Below are 21,890 nucleotides of genomic sequence, written 5' to 3'. Positions count from 1 at the left end.
AAGGCGGTTTCTTAATTTTAATTTATTGCAGAGAAGGTTTAAAATGTACAGATCAAAAGTCAAGTATAAAAGCAGCCAGCCCATTTGTATCAAAAAGTCTGGGAGATGAACTTTCTAACATTTTGTTCTCAAAAAAATGGCACTGAAACTTTAAGACATTTTTATATTTCCTTGTACAACCTTATCAATACTTTTAGTCAGTAATTTTGAAAGTAAAGTTTGTTTAGGTTAGGGACTACACATAGACAACATGGCAAGCAAAATGACTCCTTTGCACTTGTAGCTAGAAACAAGTGTCACAACTTGCAGGAATAGTATCTGGTACCTTCTGCTTCAGAAAGACACACCACTGACTTCCAACCTAACCTAATACAGTAAAATGCCAAGTCACAAATAAGCAATAACAACATGTTATGTGTTTTTTTTAAAGAAAAAGCCAAATACTGTATTGAAAACAAAGTACAAAAATTCCACATGTATAAACAAAAGGCAATTTAATATAAATATTTATCAAGTATTAACTATTTATTTGCATGACATGACTTTGATCTAGCGTACAACACAAAACTACACTTTTATAACCTCTTCATATACCCTTTTTTTCCCCCTTACATAAATCTAAACAAAAAAAGGACTGACAAAGCCAAGATGTGGAACATCTGAAAAGGAAAGAAACAATTCATATAACATTTTCAGGATGCAAATGCATGAACAACGTTTTCAAGGGCTGTTCAGCTCTCTGTTTCTGAGCCAGGCTCTACAGGCCATGTGTTCTGGGCATTCATGTTCTTATTCTGATTTTTTGTTCTATTAGCATCACTTTACAGGCATCCCCAGCCCTGAACCTTTGAATACGCAAAAGTCTCATGGAAAGACTTCTTGTTATATTAAATGAAATAAATTAGAATATAGGACAATAGAAACCCTAAGATCTGGATTATAATCCACACACTAAAAATAAAAATGTTCTGCTATCAATACAGCCCAATGAGAAACAAGGTAATTAAAAAATTGTATTCTTGTTATGGATGCATTTAATACTGCAATTTGCATCTTCAGCAAAAGGTTCACTTTGGAAATATGTCACAGCTCAGTCCTAGACTGTAAGTTAAGAAATTCGTAATTCACACTTAAAATGCAGAGTAAACATTAAACCTGAAAGTGCATAGTGGAGTTTTTACTCAACCTGAGTACAGAAAAAAAAAATCAGTATTTTCTCCTATAATGATGGATATTTTATTATCTGTTGTTAGCATTATAATAATATAAATACATATGTGCCAATCTTTTAGAGATATTTTGTAAATAGCTAATGTAAATACATTAGCATGTAATGCTACAGCACCAAACCCTTTTGGCAATGCCAAGTTGTTACACAGTTGTCAACGTTGAGTGCAGAATGTATGTTTTTAACAATATACACATTCACAAACTTACATAAAAGAGTAACTTTTCCCCATTTTGTCTTAGACAGAACGCTCAAAGTTTTATCTTCCAGGTGACAATAGCTTTACTGAATTTATTGACGGATGGTCTATTTAAGACATGAAAATGCAAGTGCAATAGGACACACAGAAAGGACAAAGCTGGAAAAAATGTCAACACTTTTGAAAAACCGTACTTAGAAAACTATTGCATTTTATAAGAGGAGATACGCTCTGGTGTAGAGGAATAGTCCCAATGTTGTATCAATTTTTCACTTTCAAGTGAAGAAGGTGAAAGAGCTATCAAAACTGATTAAAAAAAACAAAGCATCTTAAAAGTATATGCACGCTGAGTATTAAATTGTATTGTGCCACTACTGAACCTCTATCCAGTCTAGTCCAGAGGAATGCACTTTGCAAGACCTAATAAGACAGACATGTGCTATCTCTGAAATGTCAAAAAGGAGTGTAACTTCTAGTGAAGTAAGCAAATAGAATGTAGAACATACCTTACAACTGTAGTTCACTGCAACTAAGGCTTATGATAATGTTCTCAAATTCATTAATGAGTCCAAGTATGTTCTAAATGAACTCCTGACAAAAGACCACGATGTATTTCAAATGGTTCCATCACTATCAATGGAAAATTGGCAGTTTCCAGAGTGTAAGACATTAATAAAAATGGCATTAGCAAAATGATATATTATGCAGCAGTTCACACATACTAATCAAAACACAGTAATTTTTAGCTTTAACAAGACATAATTTTCAAAAGAGAACATCTTTATCAATTAGTCTTAGCACTTCATTCTTATGGAGTTGGTGAAGAACTTCATTTAGGTAATTCAGTGATACAGAATTGGTTAAAGTGCTGCAGGAAGAATAAAAATAATTTGGTTTTATTAAAAACATTTTTTTTTCCTCATGAAACTTGCCTTCAGTAATAATTAACTCAAATTATAACACTGGCTAGTTTTAACTGGCTGGATAGAACAGCATTAGCAAGAAACAGCTGTTACCTTAGAGGGCATTTATTAAAGTATTTAATGTACTTTGCCAAAGTGCTGTGCAAGAAAAGCTTGTCCATGCCCTAAATCAAAAAATCTCATTAGTCATCTTTTGCTTTTTCCTTTCGATATTGCATCTCCATAGGTCAGGTGAATAAAGTCAAAGAGTTGTGTGGCATTGGCAGCATTACCCAAAATTTTGGAGAGTTCATCCTTTGACAGTGTCACTAGCTCTGCTATGCTTTTAACGTGGTTCATTAAGGCACGACAGTTTTTGGCATTGATACCTGGCATTTTTAGTAGAAAGTCCTGAGGACCAGGGTTGTACTTGTCTGACTCAGGAAGAATTTCAGAATCTGCTGTGACAGCCATTGCTGTTTCTGCATCAGGCTGGGGATAGTTTTGTTTTAACTCTTCAAACAGTTCAGCAGTAGCATGGGGAGAAGGACACCACAGGATACGTAACTTTGGGAAATGCAGAGTAAGAAGGGTTAGTTTAGAAGTAATATCATTACTGGAAATTTCCTGATGTAGAGAGCCTCGTGGAATCAAGGAGAAAGGTTTGTTAGGATCAAATTCAATCAGGAGAATTGGTCGCTTATAGTAACGGGACATAGAAATGCACTGTGAGTACAGTCTTCCATTGTTTAAGGAACCTATCAGGTCACTGATACTTTTCCGCTCTACACAGATGTCAGGAGTTAAAATATAATCTCCAACTTCCAAAGTAACAGGCTCAATGTCAATACCACGACGATGAATCAGTGATGGAAGCTCACTACGAAACTCCCGCATATCCACTATTACAGTTTGCTGAACAGTCTTCTCTTCCTGTCCACCTAAAGAGCAAAATAAAGACAGTTAACCAAATACTTAGGAACTCGGACTCTGGTTGTAAAGTTTTCCTGTGTGATGCAAATGGACTTCACATCTCAAATCATACCTCAAATTCAGGAGTATAATAAATCCAGGCTTTATTTAATTTTTCACTGTACAGGTAAAAGTCAGTTGCCAAATGATAACCTCTAGCTTATAGAGTATGCCCTGCAGTTCAGTAGAACTGTTCTACTACCTGCTATTAGCTTTGTATGTGTGACAATGAAATATGTGAAACCGTAGATGAAAGTTACCAGGAAAATCTTTAACAAGTTGCCTGCAAAACAAGGTAACAAAGCTGATCTTTTTTATTTCCAGCTGTTTCCCACAGAAACATGGCATTTTATTGTAGGAGTTACACCTTAGCCTCTATAGATCTGCAGAAGGATATGCGAAGATACTGCAGCATCAAGGCCACAAAAGACATAGTAGCAAAGATCACAGAGCATATGGTAAAGGAGAGCAGAATAACAAAAATGGCAGCAAAGAAAAATGGGCAGAGGTGCAAAGGTAGAGACAGAATATACACATCAGAGGAAAGAAACAAAAATGTGGTTAGAACTGCAACAAAAGAAAAAAGATGCCTTATTGCAGAGAAAGTAGACAAAAAACCTCATCTGCAGTTGTTTAACCAGGCAATCTGTTTTGCCAAGATCGAAAGTCCCCAACATTTACCAGCTCAAGGACAACAGTGCCTTTGACTATCTGTGAACTACAGTTTTGATGTTTTAATTTCTCTCCACCCTTTTACAAGCAATACTAGACAGTCTCATAACCAACAAGATGCCTAGAAACAATCCAAACGGTGTCTGTCTTACTGGTAAAATACTTCATTAATCTGTATTTTCTTTTCAAAAGAAAACACAATTCACCGTCATTGCACTGACAGAGGCAGATGGAATAGGAGATGATGACTCTTTACCATCCAGACTGCCATGTCAACGTGCAACATGTCTGTGATCCAGACAGGATTTAAAGGCAATAGTTACAGCTTGGAGCTGCAAGCTTCAGGCACTGCTCACCTGCTTTGCGTGTGTCAGTAGAAGCAGAGGCAGATTTAGCACCTCTTACTAGTTGTAAGTTTGTTTCATCTCTTCCTTCTCTTTCTTCAGGAACAACCATGCCAGCCTTCTCTCTAAGGAACCATAAAGAAACAACAAAAACTGCAATTATATGTGCAAAATAGATTAAAATATTTTAATACCCTTCAGCCAGATATAAAATTATATATAGTTTAATACTAATTGCAAACCTGAACAGAAATGCCATTTACTAGGTTTTCCAGATTGTTGGGCTGGATGCTGTATTTTTATTTTCCATTGTTAGCACTTCTTAGCATCTATTTTATAATTTCTCAGGGAATATGAAACAAAGGTACTAATGACAAGTAATAGCAGCATAACCTGGTGAGAAGATACTGTCAGTAAAAATACTGTCTTATACAGTCCAAATATAATTGTTTTATGACTTAAGCCATAAAAGCCTTAGAAAGATCTTACAAGAAATGTTACCTGCAGACAAAAACAAATTTACAGAAATAAAAATCATAGACAATTAGGGGAAAATACAAGCTGTGCTGTTTAGCTTTTGAAATTTAATATAAAACCCCTAAAATTAATAAACAAAATATCAAGTGCTTTGAAAAGGAAGGTTTTGACTTTTCATTGATTCTCAGTGGGAAGTTGTCTTAACATCCAAAAAGAGACTGAATTTTAAATTAAAAGTTTATTTAAAGCCTTCACACAGTTAAGAACTTCACTCTGTTTATGATGTAAGCACGTACATTATTAATAAAGGCAATAAACCAATTTAGTTACCGAATGAGTTTTTCGAAGGCCTCCTTCTCTTTTCTCAGAGCAGTGAGGTAGCGCTGCTCTTCCGTGGAGCCCCCATATATGAGGAAATAGACCCTGTAGGTTTGGAGGAGAAAAAGACAGAGATCACAAAACTTCATAGATTTAAAAACACACACAAGCAGTATTTCAGATTAGTAGCAGTACAAGGTAGTATTTGCCTTAAAAAAAATGCAAGTGGAAAAACACTTGTCTTTTTCTGTAAAGTTATTCCAAAACCAGCAACAAAAATTCTTAAATCCAGTGTTCCCTCTTCCCAGTGGCAGATACACTTAGTGGAATTCTGGGATTCAACTGAGATTCCAGTCAGCTATTCAGTCAGGAAAAAAAGCAAATATAACGGAGAAGTTACTTTTTTAGTTTTTCAAATCTTCCCCATAGCATATATATAACAAACTAAAATCATCTGCAGCCATTCTGGGTTAAGAAAAAACACCTTATAAGATTTTAAAATACAAAGTTATGTATTAAATTATATATTTGTACAAGGATTTGGTAGGCTTTACAAAGAACAAGCTGTCATTATCTCACACAGATGAGCACACAGACAAATGAAGTTTTATTCTGCAACTAAGGATTTATATGGAATATGTAAGAATTGCATATAGCTTTTCAGCATAGTAATTTTCCCCAATATATTTTAATTGAGGTAGATTTTGATGGATTTATGGGATTTTATTCCTATTACTTTTCTTAATGTGGTGCATCTCCTAGCCTGTACTTGTATGACTGCATCTGATCTTCCTGCTCTGAAGTGTGGGAACATGATGGAGATAGATCTAACACATGCTGATTAGGCGAGTAAAAATAAATTGTGTGAATAACTCAGTAATTATCCTCATGCAATAAATATATTTTGTGAGTTCTGTTATTTGTACCTCAACTAGAGAGTCCTTACCTGACTATCAGGTACAGACACAACAAGTAATTTTTCATTTTCAGTTGCATTACATGTATATAAATCTCTGACTGGAAAATTACAACTGCTTTGTTAAATTTATGCAAATAATCTTCATGAAGTGATTAAAGCATAAAGCATCATAATTCAAAAGGTAATAATTTCAAATAGTAGGTAAAGCATGTTTATTCTAAGACTTATGGAACTGACAGAAGTTATTTTCAGAAAGGTAGAGGTGTAACTACAGTTTACTGTATTCAAGAAATGCTGTATCAGGCAGCTGTATAAATGAGAAATAATTAAAAAAACTCATAGTATATTGAATTTTAAGTGTTCTGTATTTTTCATTAGTCTGTAACATCTATTTGTAACAGTGAGTTTTGCAATTTCCAAGTGTATCAAGTGTATATACACAAATCAGAAATCTGTCAGCTAACACCAGAACTGAATATAACTGCACATACTTCTCATTTTCTTTACTGTGTTTTCCTTTACTTGTTTTTCTGTTATAGTTCCTGAACAGGAAATGTGAAAGTTGATTAAAGCCAAAATGAAGTTTATTGTGTCAAAATCGTACCTATGGAGATGGTTTACATTGAGACTGCAGCACCTCAAAATGGATCTATTGCTACTGAGATAATCTAAGCAGAGGTCTTGCAGAAGATGGAATGAACTTTTTTTTTAACAGGTATGTTTCTGCTGTTAAGGGACTAAATACCTGCTGGACAGTAAAAATTCTCTCTTTATTACATTGGACATTATGCTTTTGTTTAAAATTAAGACGAGGGCTAAACAGAAATTAAAAGGTACCTAAAGAACAATCACAAGATGCACACTCTGCCTTGACTACTGAAAGTGCACTTTTTAATTTTTAAGACTAAATTACCCTGGCCAAGTCAACTTGCCTCAAAGGCTTCCCAGGCCTGCTTGCCTTGTAGATTTCCAGCTGCCGGACAAAAGTTAGTTCTGCATCATATAAGACAACATATCTTGGTTCCAGTTCATGCAGCACCCGAGTGAGTGCATAGGGATCATTGCACCCTTGCAGTGGATGAATAATGGTGAGCGGGTTCTTGAAAATACCATAGTAACAATCTGAGGGTAAGTTCACATGGAAATCTTCAGCAATGATCTCTTCAATACTGCCTTCTTGGCTACTACTTAATTCTTTGTTATCTTCCACCTCTAACTCCTCTCTCTTTTCCTCCTCAGTTTTCCCCATCATTTGGGTTATAGTCCGGTCTTGCTGCTTCTTGTGTTTATTTTGTTTTGAAGAAGTCATGAGTTTGGGTTTTTTGGCTTGAGGGCCCGTAGCTGGTCTGGCATTTCCTTTGGACTTGACAGCTTTTCTGTCCTTAATCCACACTTCTGCAGCTTTCTCATCTTTTCCAAAAGTCTTGTTATACAGTCTTGTTAAAAAAGCTTCTGCTCCAGCAATAATGTACTCCCTGAGCTGTGCACAAACTCGGTCATCGCTGGCACAAATAAGCACTTGCCCTGCAGTCAAGAAACAATATCATGTTTATCATCTGTGACAGTGTACTTCTCATCCAGCTACAAGACATTTCTGGAGCAAATTGTTTTTAATGATACTAGCAGCATGCCTGCCAAATGCCTTTGCATTTAATTATTACAGTTGCTCTGGACTTTCAGGGAGTCTAAATTGCATGACGTTTTGTACCAAACAAGATCAGAGGAGGTTAATGGCAGTTCAGCATTCCTTATTCTTACACCATCTGAATTAGTGAGCTTTTCCTTTTGACCATCTGAAATGAGGCAGAGATAGCACCTAATGCAACATACTTGGGACAACTCTTTTTTTTTTTTTTTTTTTTAAACATGGAATAAGAGAACTTAATTTAGACTGTTCTAATTTTCAGCCCTTATCAGCTGTGTTGGAGTCTAAAAAATCCATGTTTCACACAGTGTTATTGACATTTGTGGGCCTGGAATAACAAATTCTCCACAAGCTGACTCAGATAAAACTCCTACATCACTAGGTGAGAGAGCCAGTTCTTATCCAGAGTCAGAACACTGTGGGTGGGGAAAAAAGAGCACTTTTTTACCCTTACTGTTTCCTAAAATAAAACTTGGTGAAATTTAAGGGGATGAAAAGCCCTAAAATAGGAATGGCAGTAAAGCAGCTAGTTAGAAACACACGTGCCTTCTATTCTCTACCCTGTTTTGGTGCATCTCCTGAAGAAACAAATTTTCAGATGCATGAGAAGAATGTGTGAGCTGGAAAGGGCGTAAGATAGAAACCCCTTTTTTTTTTTTTTTAACCTGAACTTCAGAAATGAGTGAATGGTACCTTGATTATTATGAATTTCTATGTTATTAGTTTTATTAGTTTTGAGACTCAGGTTTCAATACAGTATTGAAATGGAAGTGAAAATATTTTTGCATTATAATATAGGTTCTTTCCTAAACAGCCAACAACACTTCTCTTTTGGAGCAAGAACTAAATAGGAGTTTATGTTAAAACTACTTAGTTTTACATAGTCTATATACATAAACTCATTATCTTAAGACCACAAATGATTAAACTTAAAACTAGCTCTATAATAAAACTATAGTAAAAAGTTAGACTCCTTCTCTCGAAAGTAAAGTAAAAAGTAGCTGTACTGTAAAAACTTAAATAATTTAGTAATCTCTCACCTGGACCACCAAGGTCTTCACTGTTCTTATTCTCGTTTTCAATCTCTTTCAGCACTTCTCTCAAAGCCTCCCATTTTGGGTTACTTTCTAGAACTAATTCCCTTTTCAGTTCTGAAACAAAGAAAGATTGAACATAGCAACTCTTACAGCCAAAATACCCTTCAGAACTTTAAATTACTGCTCAGATGGCAACAGTGTCATGGTTGTTGGCAAATATGATATTCAACAGACTACATATGATCAGCTGAGCAAGCTTAGAAGAAGCCCTCAATTCTTCTCTTTCATGTTATTATATGCTTTTTGAACTCAGATTACGTCTCGACGTATCCCAGCTAACGGACTGAGATCTTGAGCTGTGTACAATCATGTAGGGAACCACAGCACAAGGAGAAATAATATGCAGAGCATTTGAAATCGTGTGACACTCAAACTTAAAATTAGGAATGATCAGTACCATTTTCCTTCTTTACATCACTTTTTTCAGAGACTTTGCCGTTCTGATTCAGTTTCTCATCTGCAATGCGATAAACTCTAGCTCGAGCATTTACAAACATTGAAGTACTGGAGTCAAGGAACAGCCAACCTAAAGGGGAAAAGAAAGCAGCAGCAGTTTGACATTTGCAATGTGTGTGTTTCAACCCAAAAGCTCCAAGTGTCTCATCTGGAATACCTGTGCTACCTGCTTGCTGTGTAATTACTAGCTTAATACAAGACAGAAATGTCATGCAAATCTCACACTGTTAAGTAACAGCAGTTAAGTGGGAAGATGAAAGCATCATCTGTCAATAAAAACCTACGTCCTTATGGCTGGTTATGTAAAATCTAATTAGATACCTTCATATGCTTGGTCATGTTAATTAAAAATATCAACATGTCACTGTTTCATGCATTAACTTGTATGGTTATTCAGTATTTACCTGAATTCTCACCAAAAGCTTTTTCGCTTGCTTTCAGTGACTCCAGAAGATTCAGGAAAGTGACACAATCATACTGAGTTAAATACAGCAGCAAAGTACGTAGTATCTTCAAATCCTGGACCAAGGATTTTGTCTTAGCTCCAAGCTGATGCCAGAGAGGATCTAAATAGTGACGTATTGTCTAGAAGTAAAAATGGGAAAGTTCAGGATGTCAAATATATAGTATACTAAACAAGGCAAGAATGCTTTTTTTTAATTATTCTTTATGGGGGATGACATTAGTTTTGCAAAGTTATTAAACACACCCAACTAAAGATGTGATGGTGAGGTATTTGTTTTGGTAAGTAATCACTTTTTGCAAAGTTAACATAATATAATGTAAAACATTTCAACAGTTAGCAGATGTATATAATTTAACACTTTCAGTATATATTTTCCTTCACGTATAATAATAAAATACTGGTAAAGTAAAAAACCCCTTTGTTTTACTGGTACTGGCATGTGCCTTTAGTATTTAGTATCCTGTAGAATTCTTTTTTACTTTACCTAAGTAATGTCATTTAATTTTCAAAATAAGATGAGTGCAGATATGCAACCTACACAGCATACGAAAAAAACCTCCAAATATTTAAAGTACAGAAGGCCTCACATCAAGATTAAATGCATGCATGTGTGTATTATGTATTATATACAGTGCTTCTCCTAATAGAGAAAAAATAGAAGAAGGAAATTCAAGAGGAAAAAAAGGTGAGTGTGTAACTGCATACTTATTTGCTGAAATTGCAGCCATCTTTATCACAATAATAATAGTAATACACCAACAATAATACCAACACACCAAAAACCCCACTGGCAACGGTAACATCACCATTACTGATCAACAGTTTCTCTCCTCTTACCAGTAATGGGAGAATACTCAGTTGCTGCCGGTTATTTATTTATTTTATAAGTAACATTTTTGCTTGCATGGCAGCCAGTTTGAAGGTCGACATCCCTTTAGTGAGACACAGCAAAACAATCAAAATGGTTACCTTGTCAAAAGGTTTACCAATAGCATTTTCTAAAGATAGATCTTCTACTTCAAGAGCTGGATTATAACGTTTGAGTTCTCTCAGACAAGCATTCAAAATGTCCAGGACTGAAGTCTGGATAGCAAGCATAGCAGGGGTCATTGACACATGTATTTCCACCACTTCAGGTTTATGCTTCTCTAAAAATGAGTTCACTGCTATATGAAATCTAAGAGGAAAACAACTTATTAACATTTACAAGAATGGTCTGCTTGACTTCAAGAGTTTGCATAAACTACATTTGTTTTAAACATAAACAAATAAGTTAATTGCAAAATAAGTCAATTTCTACTGATACGAAGACTGCAATCTTATGAATAGCCTCAGAAAACCATCTATTCCACAATTGTGACTAGTCATTCCAGTCATGCAAATCTATAGTGTGACTGAAGGATCCATGGAAAATTACTGCATTGAACCCATGAATAGCTGAAGTGCCCAGTTCCATTTGTGGCTTTTTTCCTGAAAGATTTAATGCTGTCACAAACTTGGCAATTTGGTTTCTATCTGTTGGCAAGAAATATTCTTCATACACAACATATATGTAAAAGAACATTGATAACAAAAATCTAGCATGTAGGAAGTGATCCATAGGGTTTCATCACATGTGGAACCAAATACTTCAATGAATGGCAGAACTAAAAGACTATATTGCTCTTACTTCATGGCTTAAATAATCTGTTCAGTAAGTGAAGTCTTTCTTAAGCCATTAACAATGTCACTTTCTGCTGTGATTTGTATTGGCTAAAAGGACAACTACACTATAAGGTTCAGCTCCCTACAGATTTAATTTGGTTCTCTAAGTGTTTTCAAAAACACTTACAGAAATTTAGCATCTTAAGACCACTTTTTCTGTAAAAAATTGAATAACGTTTGTTTGAGAAGACAAAAGGGAACACAGATTACCAGCGTGACCTCCTCATACACCATCTTCATGGGAACCCACTGTAACATCCTTCATCTTTGTTTACGGTTAAACTCCAATGAAGTGAAGAGGTGCCTTACCTGGGCCACAGATAAAGTTTCTTGACAAAAAGATTTCTCATCACTCTTTCCACCTGGCAAAAGCCAGTGTTAAATGCAACTGCATTATCTGTAAAAGCCTTGATGAAGCCTTGCTTGTTCTTCTGGCGATACAGGCGCAAGATAAACGCTTCCTGACAGGACTCGATGATTCTGTGTGCTTTGTATACCAAAATGCCTGGCAAAAGAAAAGGTTTTCAAGTTACAAAAAAAGTAAAGAAAGGTCCTATTTTGTGTAGATTTTTCCTCAAAACTGCCTTATTCTTATAACATTTTTTTTCTTAAATAAGGTACCTTAGGAATTTAAATATTTGAAAGTGATGGTTGAACAAACTTTCCAGGGTTAAATCCAAGCGATTCTTCAGTCTCAGTACCATGGAATCCCCAGATAACAGAACTGGGATAATGATGCATCTTTAGGAAAAGAAACCTTGTGCTTGAGCAGAAGGACTTAGTGTAGAAAACTCTTTACTGCTAAGGCAAAACTTGAACTTCAGCGGAGTAAAAGCAAATGCAAGACATAGCATGCTATTAAAACAAAGCAAGTTTGACATCTTCAAGATTGTGTTATTTGAATTGTTTTGTTAGAGAAGTTCTGGAATTACAGACTTGTCAAATAGTTTTCATTGGTCACAGTTGAACTGTTTGCATAAAGAACTTCGGAGATTTAGCTTCCCTCCCATTCTGCTACTTATATCTACACTTACGGACAGAGAAGACCATCAGCTGTATGAACACACTACCCATTTTCTTAGTGGCTACAGGTGTTAGGAAAAGATGATTTAATGCACACAGTTTCATACAGAGAAGTGAACCAATAGTTTAGCTACATGAAGCATTTGAGGTGAATACTTCTGTGATTTACACTTCAATTAGCCAAGACCTGTTAAAAACAAGGCTTATCTTTTCTCAGGCATATTGTCTTACATAGCACATTACATTTTTTCACTGTCACCCTAGTGAAGTGAGTCCTATGTGATACTTTTATCTGTTTCCAGCTTCTGGTGAAATAATAAATGACTTTTTAAAATGGAAGCAAACATGACAGGTTTTACCTTGTACCTACATATGATGGGAAACTAGAGTGTATTTAACTTCTGTAAAAAATTTCAACTCAGAACCCAGCCACTGATTTTACAATGCCTTTGCTTTGTAAATGAAAAAGCATGTGAAAGTCTTTCATGTAACTGCTAGCTATTCATTATCAAGTCATGGAATAATCCACTAAAAGGTATTTTTCTAAGTATTCTTACATCTCTCATATGAAGCAACTTTTTCAGGACATAATAATGATCATACTCATTTGTGAACATCTTCATGTTTGTAAAGAGATGACTCTGAAAGACACTACTGATTTTATCATAATACCTTTCTACTCTTAGTCAATATTTATCTGCTTATGAAGTGAGTTCATACTGCAGTGTAAGCCCTGGTAGAAGCAACTTGCAACAGTTTTACTGATATTAAGCACATAACTTCTGTTTGGCCAAAACCACCAGGAATAATTCTTCTGTACTGCAGTGATATCTTCATTAGCTGAATTTGAGTTCATCATACATTAATTCACATGTGATTCTGTACTGATTTTATTAACATTATTTATAATGCCTGGAAACACTTTACTGTGGGGTTTTTTTGCTATTAAGAAATTATTACAAGTTTTTGTAATACACACCGATGATTTGTTTCCAACGGAACCTGTGTTACCCGATATTAGATGAAGCAGCAAGTGGTTCAAAGCTGCTGTCAGACTGACCTCTAGTGGATATGCAAAATCGGTAACAACTGTCACTTCAGGACACGGCTATTTTATAAATCTTTAGTGTATTTCTTTTCATACTAGCTAAGTCTAGGAGTGTGGGAGTTTTTTCATTTTTTTTTTTCTTCTTTGGAAGGACAGAAAAATAGAGAGGAAGGAGTCAAGGAGAAGAGAAACTGAAGTAGGTTGCCCAGAAAATGGGTTCACTTCTTTTTTTTAAACAGAAATACCAGAATTCAGAAATCTGGTGTCCTTTAGTTCTAGCAGAAAATTCTTCAAAATGTTTTATATATTAAAACTTGTCATATATTGAATAAAAAGGAGAGGGATGCATCAGAAATATTATTCTAAGCATTCAATATTCAGTTATGTTTAGCCATTAAGATGCTAACATTTAGATAACAATAAATTGTATTTTTGTTATATTGTTTTGTCATATTCCTGGCTCTTAGGTATTTATTTTACTAATTCTCCAGCCTGTAACAGGGTTTCCAGCTTATACGAGAACAGACAATGGTGGTTGGGGAGAAGGGAACAGAACATGAGTAGGAAAAGGTAACTGTAACATCTTTCATATATAACTTCTACATAACAACAACAAAGGTCACAAACTGTTTCCAAAATCTTTACAACGACAGTAACAGCAGTATTTAATAATACTGCTATTTAGATAGTGTTCAAGGTGTGTCAAGACTGAGATTAGTAAGGTATTGCTATTTTTTGATGAAAAAAGTGATTAGGAGTAATCTGGCAATGCAAAAAGGTAGTTTGCATGGTTGATAAAACATGACATCTTAAATCAGTTTAATCATAGACCAGTGTCCTAGAGACTACAGGACACTACTTCACCAAGCACAATCAATTATTCTTTGAAAGCCAGTCTGAATATTGTATTTCTTATGTCAATGACATGGTTTTACTGATGATTTGTTTTCCAGCCACTTGATCACAGAAAGCCCTACAAATGCATGATCCATTATCTAAAAATAATGTGGATATTTTCAAATTGTATGGTTTCATAAGGCAAACAAGGTTGGAGCAATTTATTAAAAAAAATAATGGAAGAACTATATGTTTGTTCCTTTTACCTCAGTCTTTCTGGAAGAAAAGGAATAAATCTTCAATGTCAATATTGGTTACCTGAACTCTTCATAATGAATTAAGCTTTAGAGTATTTTCACACAGAACAGCCTTACCTTTATTTCATTGAACTCTTACCAGTAATGAGGTTTGCAGGAATCCTGTCAGTGAGGAAATCAACCACAAGGATTCGACTTGTTGCAAAGACGACTCCTCCTTGTGTGTAAAATTCGTATCGAGTATTATTTGCAATTTCATTGGTAACACGCCGAGGAAGATGAACAACTCCATCTGACCTCAGCTGATCAATAAAATACTCCTAAACCAAATACAATAAAAATACAAGACAACATTATTGTAACTAATTAAATGGATACAAAACCCCCTTAATGATACTACAGCATGATAGTATAATGTACTACCTAAGGAAGCCAGAATTACCATTTTTTTTCCTCTAAGAATGAATAAACTGATCCAGGTGATTTAAAAATCTATGTATTTTCAGTAGTACCTAGACAATACTTAATCAAATATGAACAACTGTCACTCAAAGAAGCTTACATTTTCTTATAGTTTAATAGGTCTTTGTCAGAGAGTAGGCAACTTTCATACTGACTTAAGAACAGAAAATTGGGAAGAGATAAGTCTTTTAATCCACTCACCTGCTATCAAAGATAACTACAGCAAGTAGGTCACATACAGCAAGCTGAAGCTTATAAACTACAGCTGTGATATTTATGGTGACTTATTTTACTTATTTTATGATGGTGACTACAGAAAATCCCCACATCACCTCCCTGAGGGTGGGAAATGTCCCTGGTTCCAGGAAAACGGCAGCATTTTCTATACAAGCAGAGACAAACGTGTCAACAAGTTTCACCCCCTTCTGCTCACTAGCTACTTTAAAGTTATATATCTATGCTTATTTTAGCTCGTCATTATTTAGGCTTCATTGCGGGGCTGGTGAGAGAACTTCTCCCCAGCAAGAGCAGAGGCCGGGGCAGAGCCTGCCCTGCCCGCCACACCCGCCCGCCGGCCCGCAACCCGCCCGGCCCCGCAGCGCGGCCCGAGGAGCCCCTCCGCCTTCCCCCGAGACCCCGCCAGGGCCGCCAGACCCCGGGCCGGGCCCGCCGAAACCCAGACCCTGCCAGGAGACGCCGCCGACAGGGGCTGCCCTCACCTCCTCGGCGGGGCTGGTGTTCAGCACCAGCACCAGGCTGGCAGGCTCGCAGTAGAGGCGGAGGAAGCGCAGCAGCAGGCGGTCGATGCCGAGCCCGCGGGCGCAGACCGCCAGCCCGTCCTGGTGGAAGAGGTCCAGGAAGACCTGGCTCTCGTGCTCCAGCAGCCCCGCCATGCCGGCCGGGCCCCGCCGCCCGAGGGCGCATGCGCACCAGCCGCCGCGCCAGCCCGCCGCTCAGGTGCGCGCGGCCGGGGCACCGCCCCCTGCCGGCCCGGGCGCGCGGTCCTCCAGCCGCGCGTGCTGCGGGGCTTCCAGCCCAGAGCGCGAGGCGCCTGAGGCGGGGCGGGCGGGGCCGCCGTCCCGAGGAGCCCGCCCGGGACGGGAGGTGGGAACCGGGCTTCCCTGTCCTCCGAGATCCCCCGGGAGCTGAACACCCCTCTCCTCGTAACATAGGTTGGTTTGTTTTTTCCTTTTTCCTTATAAATTATTTGTCACTAATAACCTGCATTTTCCAAGGAGCAAAACCCAACTTGGCTGAACTTCAGCTCGCATTCCTCACACAAGCTTTCAGTACTTCAGTGTTTTTCTGGTACCTCATGTTTTAGCGTCCCTAGGTCAATCGGCTCAGAACGGGCGGTTCCTTCCCGCGGGGGTGGCGGTGAGAGGCCCCTCAGACCTGCTTTCAGAAGCAGCTAAAATGAAGGGCTCTCCTCGGCGTTCTCCTACAGCCCAGCTTGGTGAAATGCAGGTGAACTTGTCTCCAGCCCCTCTTTTAAAATAAGCAGTTTTTTCTGGGCCTACTGCATGGGAGATGGACACCACTTGAACTGGGTCAAAATCACCCTCTGAAAGTGAGGGGGAGACCGGCAGCTCTTCCAGCAGGGTTACTGGGCCGAGGGGTGTGCGCAGCCAGCTGCCTCTAGTGTGCGTGTGTGGAAGATGTGCCCAAGTTCTTTTATTCATACTGGGAATTAATAAATAAAGTGTACAGCTGCTAACATGCTTTTACTGCTTATTCAGTTTGACAGTATTAATGAGGATGCACTTTACAGTGCATTCATTATTTGTAAATTTGCTCCACGGTGAAGATTATGCTATAGAATCTTTAAATATAGGACATTTAAAACTTATTTCCTAATATATATATTTGCATTTTAAAATGCAGAATGGAGACTCGGGGCAAAGTAGAAAAAAGTCTTTGAAAACTGGCAAAAATTAATAAAATATGGAGACTACTCTTGATTTTTCTTATACATACATTTCTGAAATTGTTTGCTGATACCTGAACAATTTTTTCTTTACAAATTTGATCACGTTGCCAACTGATGTGCCAAATACTGTGCTTTGGGTCTCATTTTTAACTGGCCACTACTGAGCTCTTTGATGTTTGCATTTAAAAGTTGCACCATAAAAATTTCAAAAAATTAATATTTTTACTTGAACAACATTTCATTTTTATGTCCTGAAAGTTATTTTACTGATTAAAACAAAGTGTTACACAATAACATGACTATTATAACTTTTGTTACTAATTTGAATACTGTCTGAAAAGCTGTGGTCCAGTAAGGCCACTTCTTGAAGAGCTGCAGTATTTTTGTAGAATTGTCCATACAATTTAGATAGCAGCCGTTTTCTTCACTTGCTTTTTCTGACATGAATTTGAAATAGTATATTATCTAAAGGTCTAAATAAAATATTTCAGGCATCTCTTTAGTCTTAATTTTACTTTGTACTGTATATATTTTAGTATTTTTTACTATAGCTAAATATAGCATTAATGTAAAATTGTGAAATGTAGTTCTTGTGCTTATGTATTTATTAACCACTGGAGTGCTATCATTTGTTACTTTAAAGGAGCAGAATTTAGGCCTAAATCTTGTAATTACTTTTTGTGAAATTATTAGAGTAATATTGAAAAAAAGTATTTGTAAAAACACAAGAATTAACTTTTGTAGAAACAGGATGAATAACGTTTGGCTAAGAATTAGATATGTAATTTTCAAGTCATTAATAAAAGGCTAGGAGAATTATATTGAGGGGAGTATATGCTCATGCATTTCTGTAGTCAATAATGAGGGCTTGTTTTTAGTATTTAGCATATTAAAATGTGTTATATATATGTATGTAATAAACATTTTGGGTAGCTAGGAGTTTAATTCCATATAAAATTATAAACAAATTGAAATTATAGGCTACTTTCAAGCTAATGGATTGTAAGAGATGCTTAGCACAGCCTGTTACCAACCTTCCAAGACAGGCCTTTATTTGCATGTTTTAAAAAGGCATTACCTGACCTGTTTGCTTCAACATGGTCACGCCATATGAAAGGTGTAGTAGTGTAGTAGAACAAATCCTTGGAGGTGGGATTATTACTTGCATCACTTGTTATTCTTGGGGTCCTCAATAATAATATTAATCTCCTGTTTAAGATACGCTTTTGACAATTTTTTAAGATTTATTTTAATTTTGACAAGTTATTAATCATTACTAGGGAAGAAAAAAATGCAAGAAACAATGACTAAGTTCATTAATTTGTCCATTTACATAATGCAGCAGCCTTGGAAAACTAGTAACACTATTTATACATCATATGAATGAACTTTTGTTACTGATCATGTAAAGAGCTGAGGAGGACTCCCTGTGAAAAGAAAGCCAATATTTAAATAATTTATGTAAAACTTTTAGAACATCAACTTTTTATTTTGTCTTCCATCCTATCTTTGAATAAGAGTAAAAATTATTTTTAGCTGTATATTGTGGTGAGCTTTCCTAATCTGTGGGGTTTCATTGTGTCTTTGGCTTGGTTTGCTGTTTCGATTTTAGCCTGATTGACCCCATTATCCACAGAGTAACATCTCTGACTGATTTAGGCAATGTTTTAACCTCAGTTGTGTTAGGAACAAAGACTTGGGCCAATTTCTTTGAAATGTCCTAAAAATTGTCAGATTTTGTAATTTCCTACAGAGCCAACTTTAGAATAAATAAAATAATCTATATTTTCTTCAAATTCTATTCACATTTTGATTAATTATCTCAGATTAGATTTATCGACATGCTAGTTCCTAAACTGACTATCTGATTATTCTTAAGAGGTCCTGTTATTAGAGTTATCTTGTATCATTATGTCATACACCACATAGTACCTTCAGTGGAAACAAAGACCTGTTGGAGTTTACGGTTAAAAGATAAGACTGCTGAAGTGAAACTGAATTAATGATAGTTTTGTTGTCTAGGTTTTTTATATAAGAACAACCTTCCTTTCAAAATGAGCAAAAATAGAACTCCTGACATTTATATCTAGGTTTAAATATACACCAGAAATTGAAAAAAATTAGTTCATGATTTGGAAATGTATTATAAGCCATCTTTGAGCTACATATATTCATGTTCTTAGAATATTTAGTTCTGAGGTGGGCACTTTCTGTAGTTTGTAATTGGCTGAAATAGATTTTTCTTCAGCAGTCTACATATAGAACATTCTTTACAGGTCAAGAAATATTTCCTCTATAAAAGAAAATCCAATTATTCTTTTTCAAGGAAGCAATTGTAAAAATTAAACATGACACGTTTTTGCTGAGTTAAAAATGAACTCCAATTAAAGAATTGATTTGGGCACTGGTCTGATGGATAGGGAACATTAGTAAGGGAAAGGTACACTCTGCACAGACCATGAGACTCTGGAATTACTGACTTCTTCACCTGTTTTCCCCTTAGGTGTAATTGCCATACAAATAACAGCGAGTGTGTTCAATGTTCTTTGTCTCCAGTAAACTCAGAATTAAACTTAAGCATCTATTAATGATTGCCATAGAATTTTTCCTCCACAATCACAAAGCTAGGTTAAAAACTTGAAAGACACGTGCAGTGTGTTCTTAAGTATTCTGAACAACCTTAATTTTTTTTTTCCCTCTACTCTTGCCTCATATGTAAATCATATATGTGGTGACCATGTAGAATATCCCACTTTAATAGTTTCTAGACTTAAAGGTCATGAAATACAATGAGATTTCTTAATTGTAGCAATATATAAAAATGACAGATAGATGAAGTGTTTTAATGTTACTTATGTTGAAGTCTATAATACATTTCTAAGGGACATGGTCATATTCAGAGATGTTTAGCTATTCATTTAATAAAAGTAATTTTTCAAATTAATTACTTTGTTACTAACAAAAGAAGCAGCAGCTGGTGATGCAATGGATGTATTGGACGGTATAACATAGGTAGACATTTTTAAATTCCTGACCTTAAGTGAAAAAATATTGAAAAAACCCATCATGTTCTGTGTGCTACTAGAAGTTTTTGGTTGCATTTGTGTGTGTGTGTGTGTGTGTGAAAAGAAGTGATCTTTGGAGCATTTGTAAACTTGAATGAAATTCAAGTGATTGAATTGAATCAAGTGATTCAATGAAATTCCTGTGATTTATGAAGCAATAAAAAATCATAATTGGAATCTACATCTTTACTTGCATTTCAAATCCATATGTCTTTTTTACTCTTGCTTTCAGTAACTATCTGAAAAAATAGGTATGTTCTGAATTGTCACACTTCTCAGATTTCTGTCTTTGTAAGATAGTATTATGAATGTGAGATCTGTTCTATTTTTGATGATATTTTAAACTCAATTTAAAGTAGAGAGAAAACCATTGGCTTACATTCTTCAGAGCCTGTAGGAAATCTCTAATTACTAAGAAGCAATCATAATTTCATAGTTAAGACTGAAACTGGCTTCTTATTTTAGATTGAAAGAGTAAATTGTCTTTACTGAGCTTCAAGAGTTCTTTGAATCACTTACAAACTTTGCATGCTGCTTTTAATCACAGACTGTATGTTTCTAGGGAGCTTGTAGGTTAGTCAGATAAAATGTTTTACCAATATAACACTCAAAGGTCTCATCTGATTTTGAGCAGTTTCTTAGGTTCTTGAAAGTGTGAGGCCTACAGATGTCCTGATCATTTAATTATTTTCTTGCTAAGAAAAACAAGTAGATTGCTTCAGAGATATAATCTTTGTATGTTAGTGAGGAATTATACAAATAAAAAATCTAATTATATGAGAAACTTAAAAAAAGGCTTAAACCACTTTCCAGGAGAGTGAATAGAATTCTAGTAAGTCCATGTCAGTGAAGATAATATAGATACTAAAAAGGCATGAATTTTAAAAATGCAGTTTAAACCTGCATAATTTGTTTTCAGGTTCCCCAAAATTTCTAATAGTGAAGGGTGGCTAAAATTAGGACAGCTTGAAGAACAGACTAAAGAAACAGTATCCTTTTTTTGGTAAAACTTGTAGTGATTCTGCCAGCCCTTGGTGCTACTTAAGCAGCTATTTGGGAAGCCTGGGCAGAAAACAATACTGAAGAGCTCATCCACATAAATATGCTCCAGAGAGACCCTGGAAGGTGGGAGAATGTCTCTGATGCTTTGAGACAAAGACTGAATTACTAGAGATGGTTTCCATAGCAATTACAACTATATGAATATGCATGGAACTGATTTCTGATTGCTTGGGGTTTTTTAAGAATTTTTATTTAACAGATGAATGCTGCAAGTTATAACTTTATTAAGGATATGCAAAGGCATTTGTTGAGGTTTTTTGAGGAAGGAGGCAGCTATCTTAATCATGACTTTACTGTGTTTGCCAAAGCCATAGTGAATAATTTGGCTATTGGTTTCCCCATATTTGTAGCTAATTGGAACACGTATGTGTGCCACAGCCATTTCAGTTCACAGGGCAGTGTCTTCATGCAGGTAGATCATAATTTCAGCTGCAAGTGGTTCAGATGTATGTATGTGCTTAATTTTGCTCGCTGTTCTTCAGAGTGGAGTCAAGTGGAGTGAGCAGTGCCATAGCTTGTCAGGTGACATCTGCAAAATCCTCTATTTTGTGTTTGTGCACTGACTGATGAAAGAGGATCAAGTGCTATTTGAGAACTTCAAAGTCTATTGCGATATAAGAAGAAAGTACTTGATTTGTTCCAGTTCTGTGCTACCTTTTTCCCTTGAATGATCTATTTACAGGATTTCCAAGTTATGACAAAATTCTCCAGTATGTCTACTACATACGTGTATCCTTTTCTAAATGACGCTGTAGTGATAGAGCAACTATTGTTCTGCACAGTAACTTTCACAAAGAAGAAAAGCAC

General features: G+C 36.1%; 1 protein-coding gene and 1 long non-coding RNA gene across 2 annotated transcripts in view; one reads left to right on the top strand and one right to left on the bottom strand.

Annotated features, from left to right (window-relative positions):
• LOC127390529 (uncharacterized) overlaps nt 1–14,730 on the top strand; it is a 28,228-nt gene extending 13,498 nt beyond the window's left edge. Inside the window, exons 2-4 of the long non-coding RNA XR_007890877.1 lie at nt 6,571–6,746; nt 9,671–10,380; nt 13,962–14,730. This is a non-coding gene — a long non-coding RNA (uncharacterized LOC127390529). The remainder of the gene's footprint in view (nt 1–6,570; nt 6,747–9,670; nt 10,381–13,961) is intronic.
• Nucleotides 473–15,967, bottom strand: ERCC4 (ERCC excision repair 4, endonuclease catalytic subunit). The gene is made up of 11 exons (XM_051632293.1): nt 15,746–15,967; nt 14,704–14,884; nt 11,709–11,904; nt 10,665–10,872; nt 9,634–9,814; nt 9,171–9,299; nt 8,717–8,827; nt 6,964–7,555; nt 5,125–5,217; nt 4,330–4,442; nt 473–3,270 (listed from the first exon to the last, which is right to left on the bottom strand). Exons 1-11 carry the CDS (start codon nt 15,917–15,919, stop codon nt 2,537–2,539), a joined length of 2,712 nt encoding a protein of 903 aa, XP_051488253.1. The 5' UTR covers nt 15,920–15,967; the 3' UTR covers nt 473–2,536.
• Nucleotides 15,968–21,890: the final 5,923 nt, after the last annotated feature.

Source organism: Apus apus, chromosome 14, assembly GCF_020740795.1.
Source record: "Apus apus isolate bApuApu2 chromosome 14, bApuApu2.pri.cur, whole genome shotgun sequence".
NCBI lineage: Eukaryota > Metazoa > Chordata > Aves > Apodiformes > Apodidae > Apus > Apus apus.
This window is presented reverse-complemented; position numbering and strand designations above follow the sequence as displayed.

Excerpts from the sequence above, each read along its gene's own strand:
- ERCC4 (XM_051632293.1), bottom strand. The coding sequence starts at position 15,919 with ATGGCGGGGCTGCTGGAGCACGAGAGCCAGGTCTTCCTGGACCTCTTC. Across the intron at positions 4,443-5,124 it reads GCCTTCGAAAAACTCATTCG|AGAGAAGGCTGGCATGGTTG; the intron begins GTAACTAAATTG and ends ATGGTTCCTTAG. Across the intron at positions 3,271-4,329 it reads TACTGACACACGCAAAGCAG|GTGGACAGGAAGAGAAGACT; the intron begins GTGAGCAGTGCC and ends TTTGCTCTTTAG.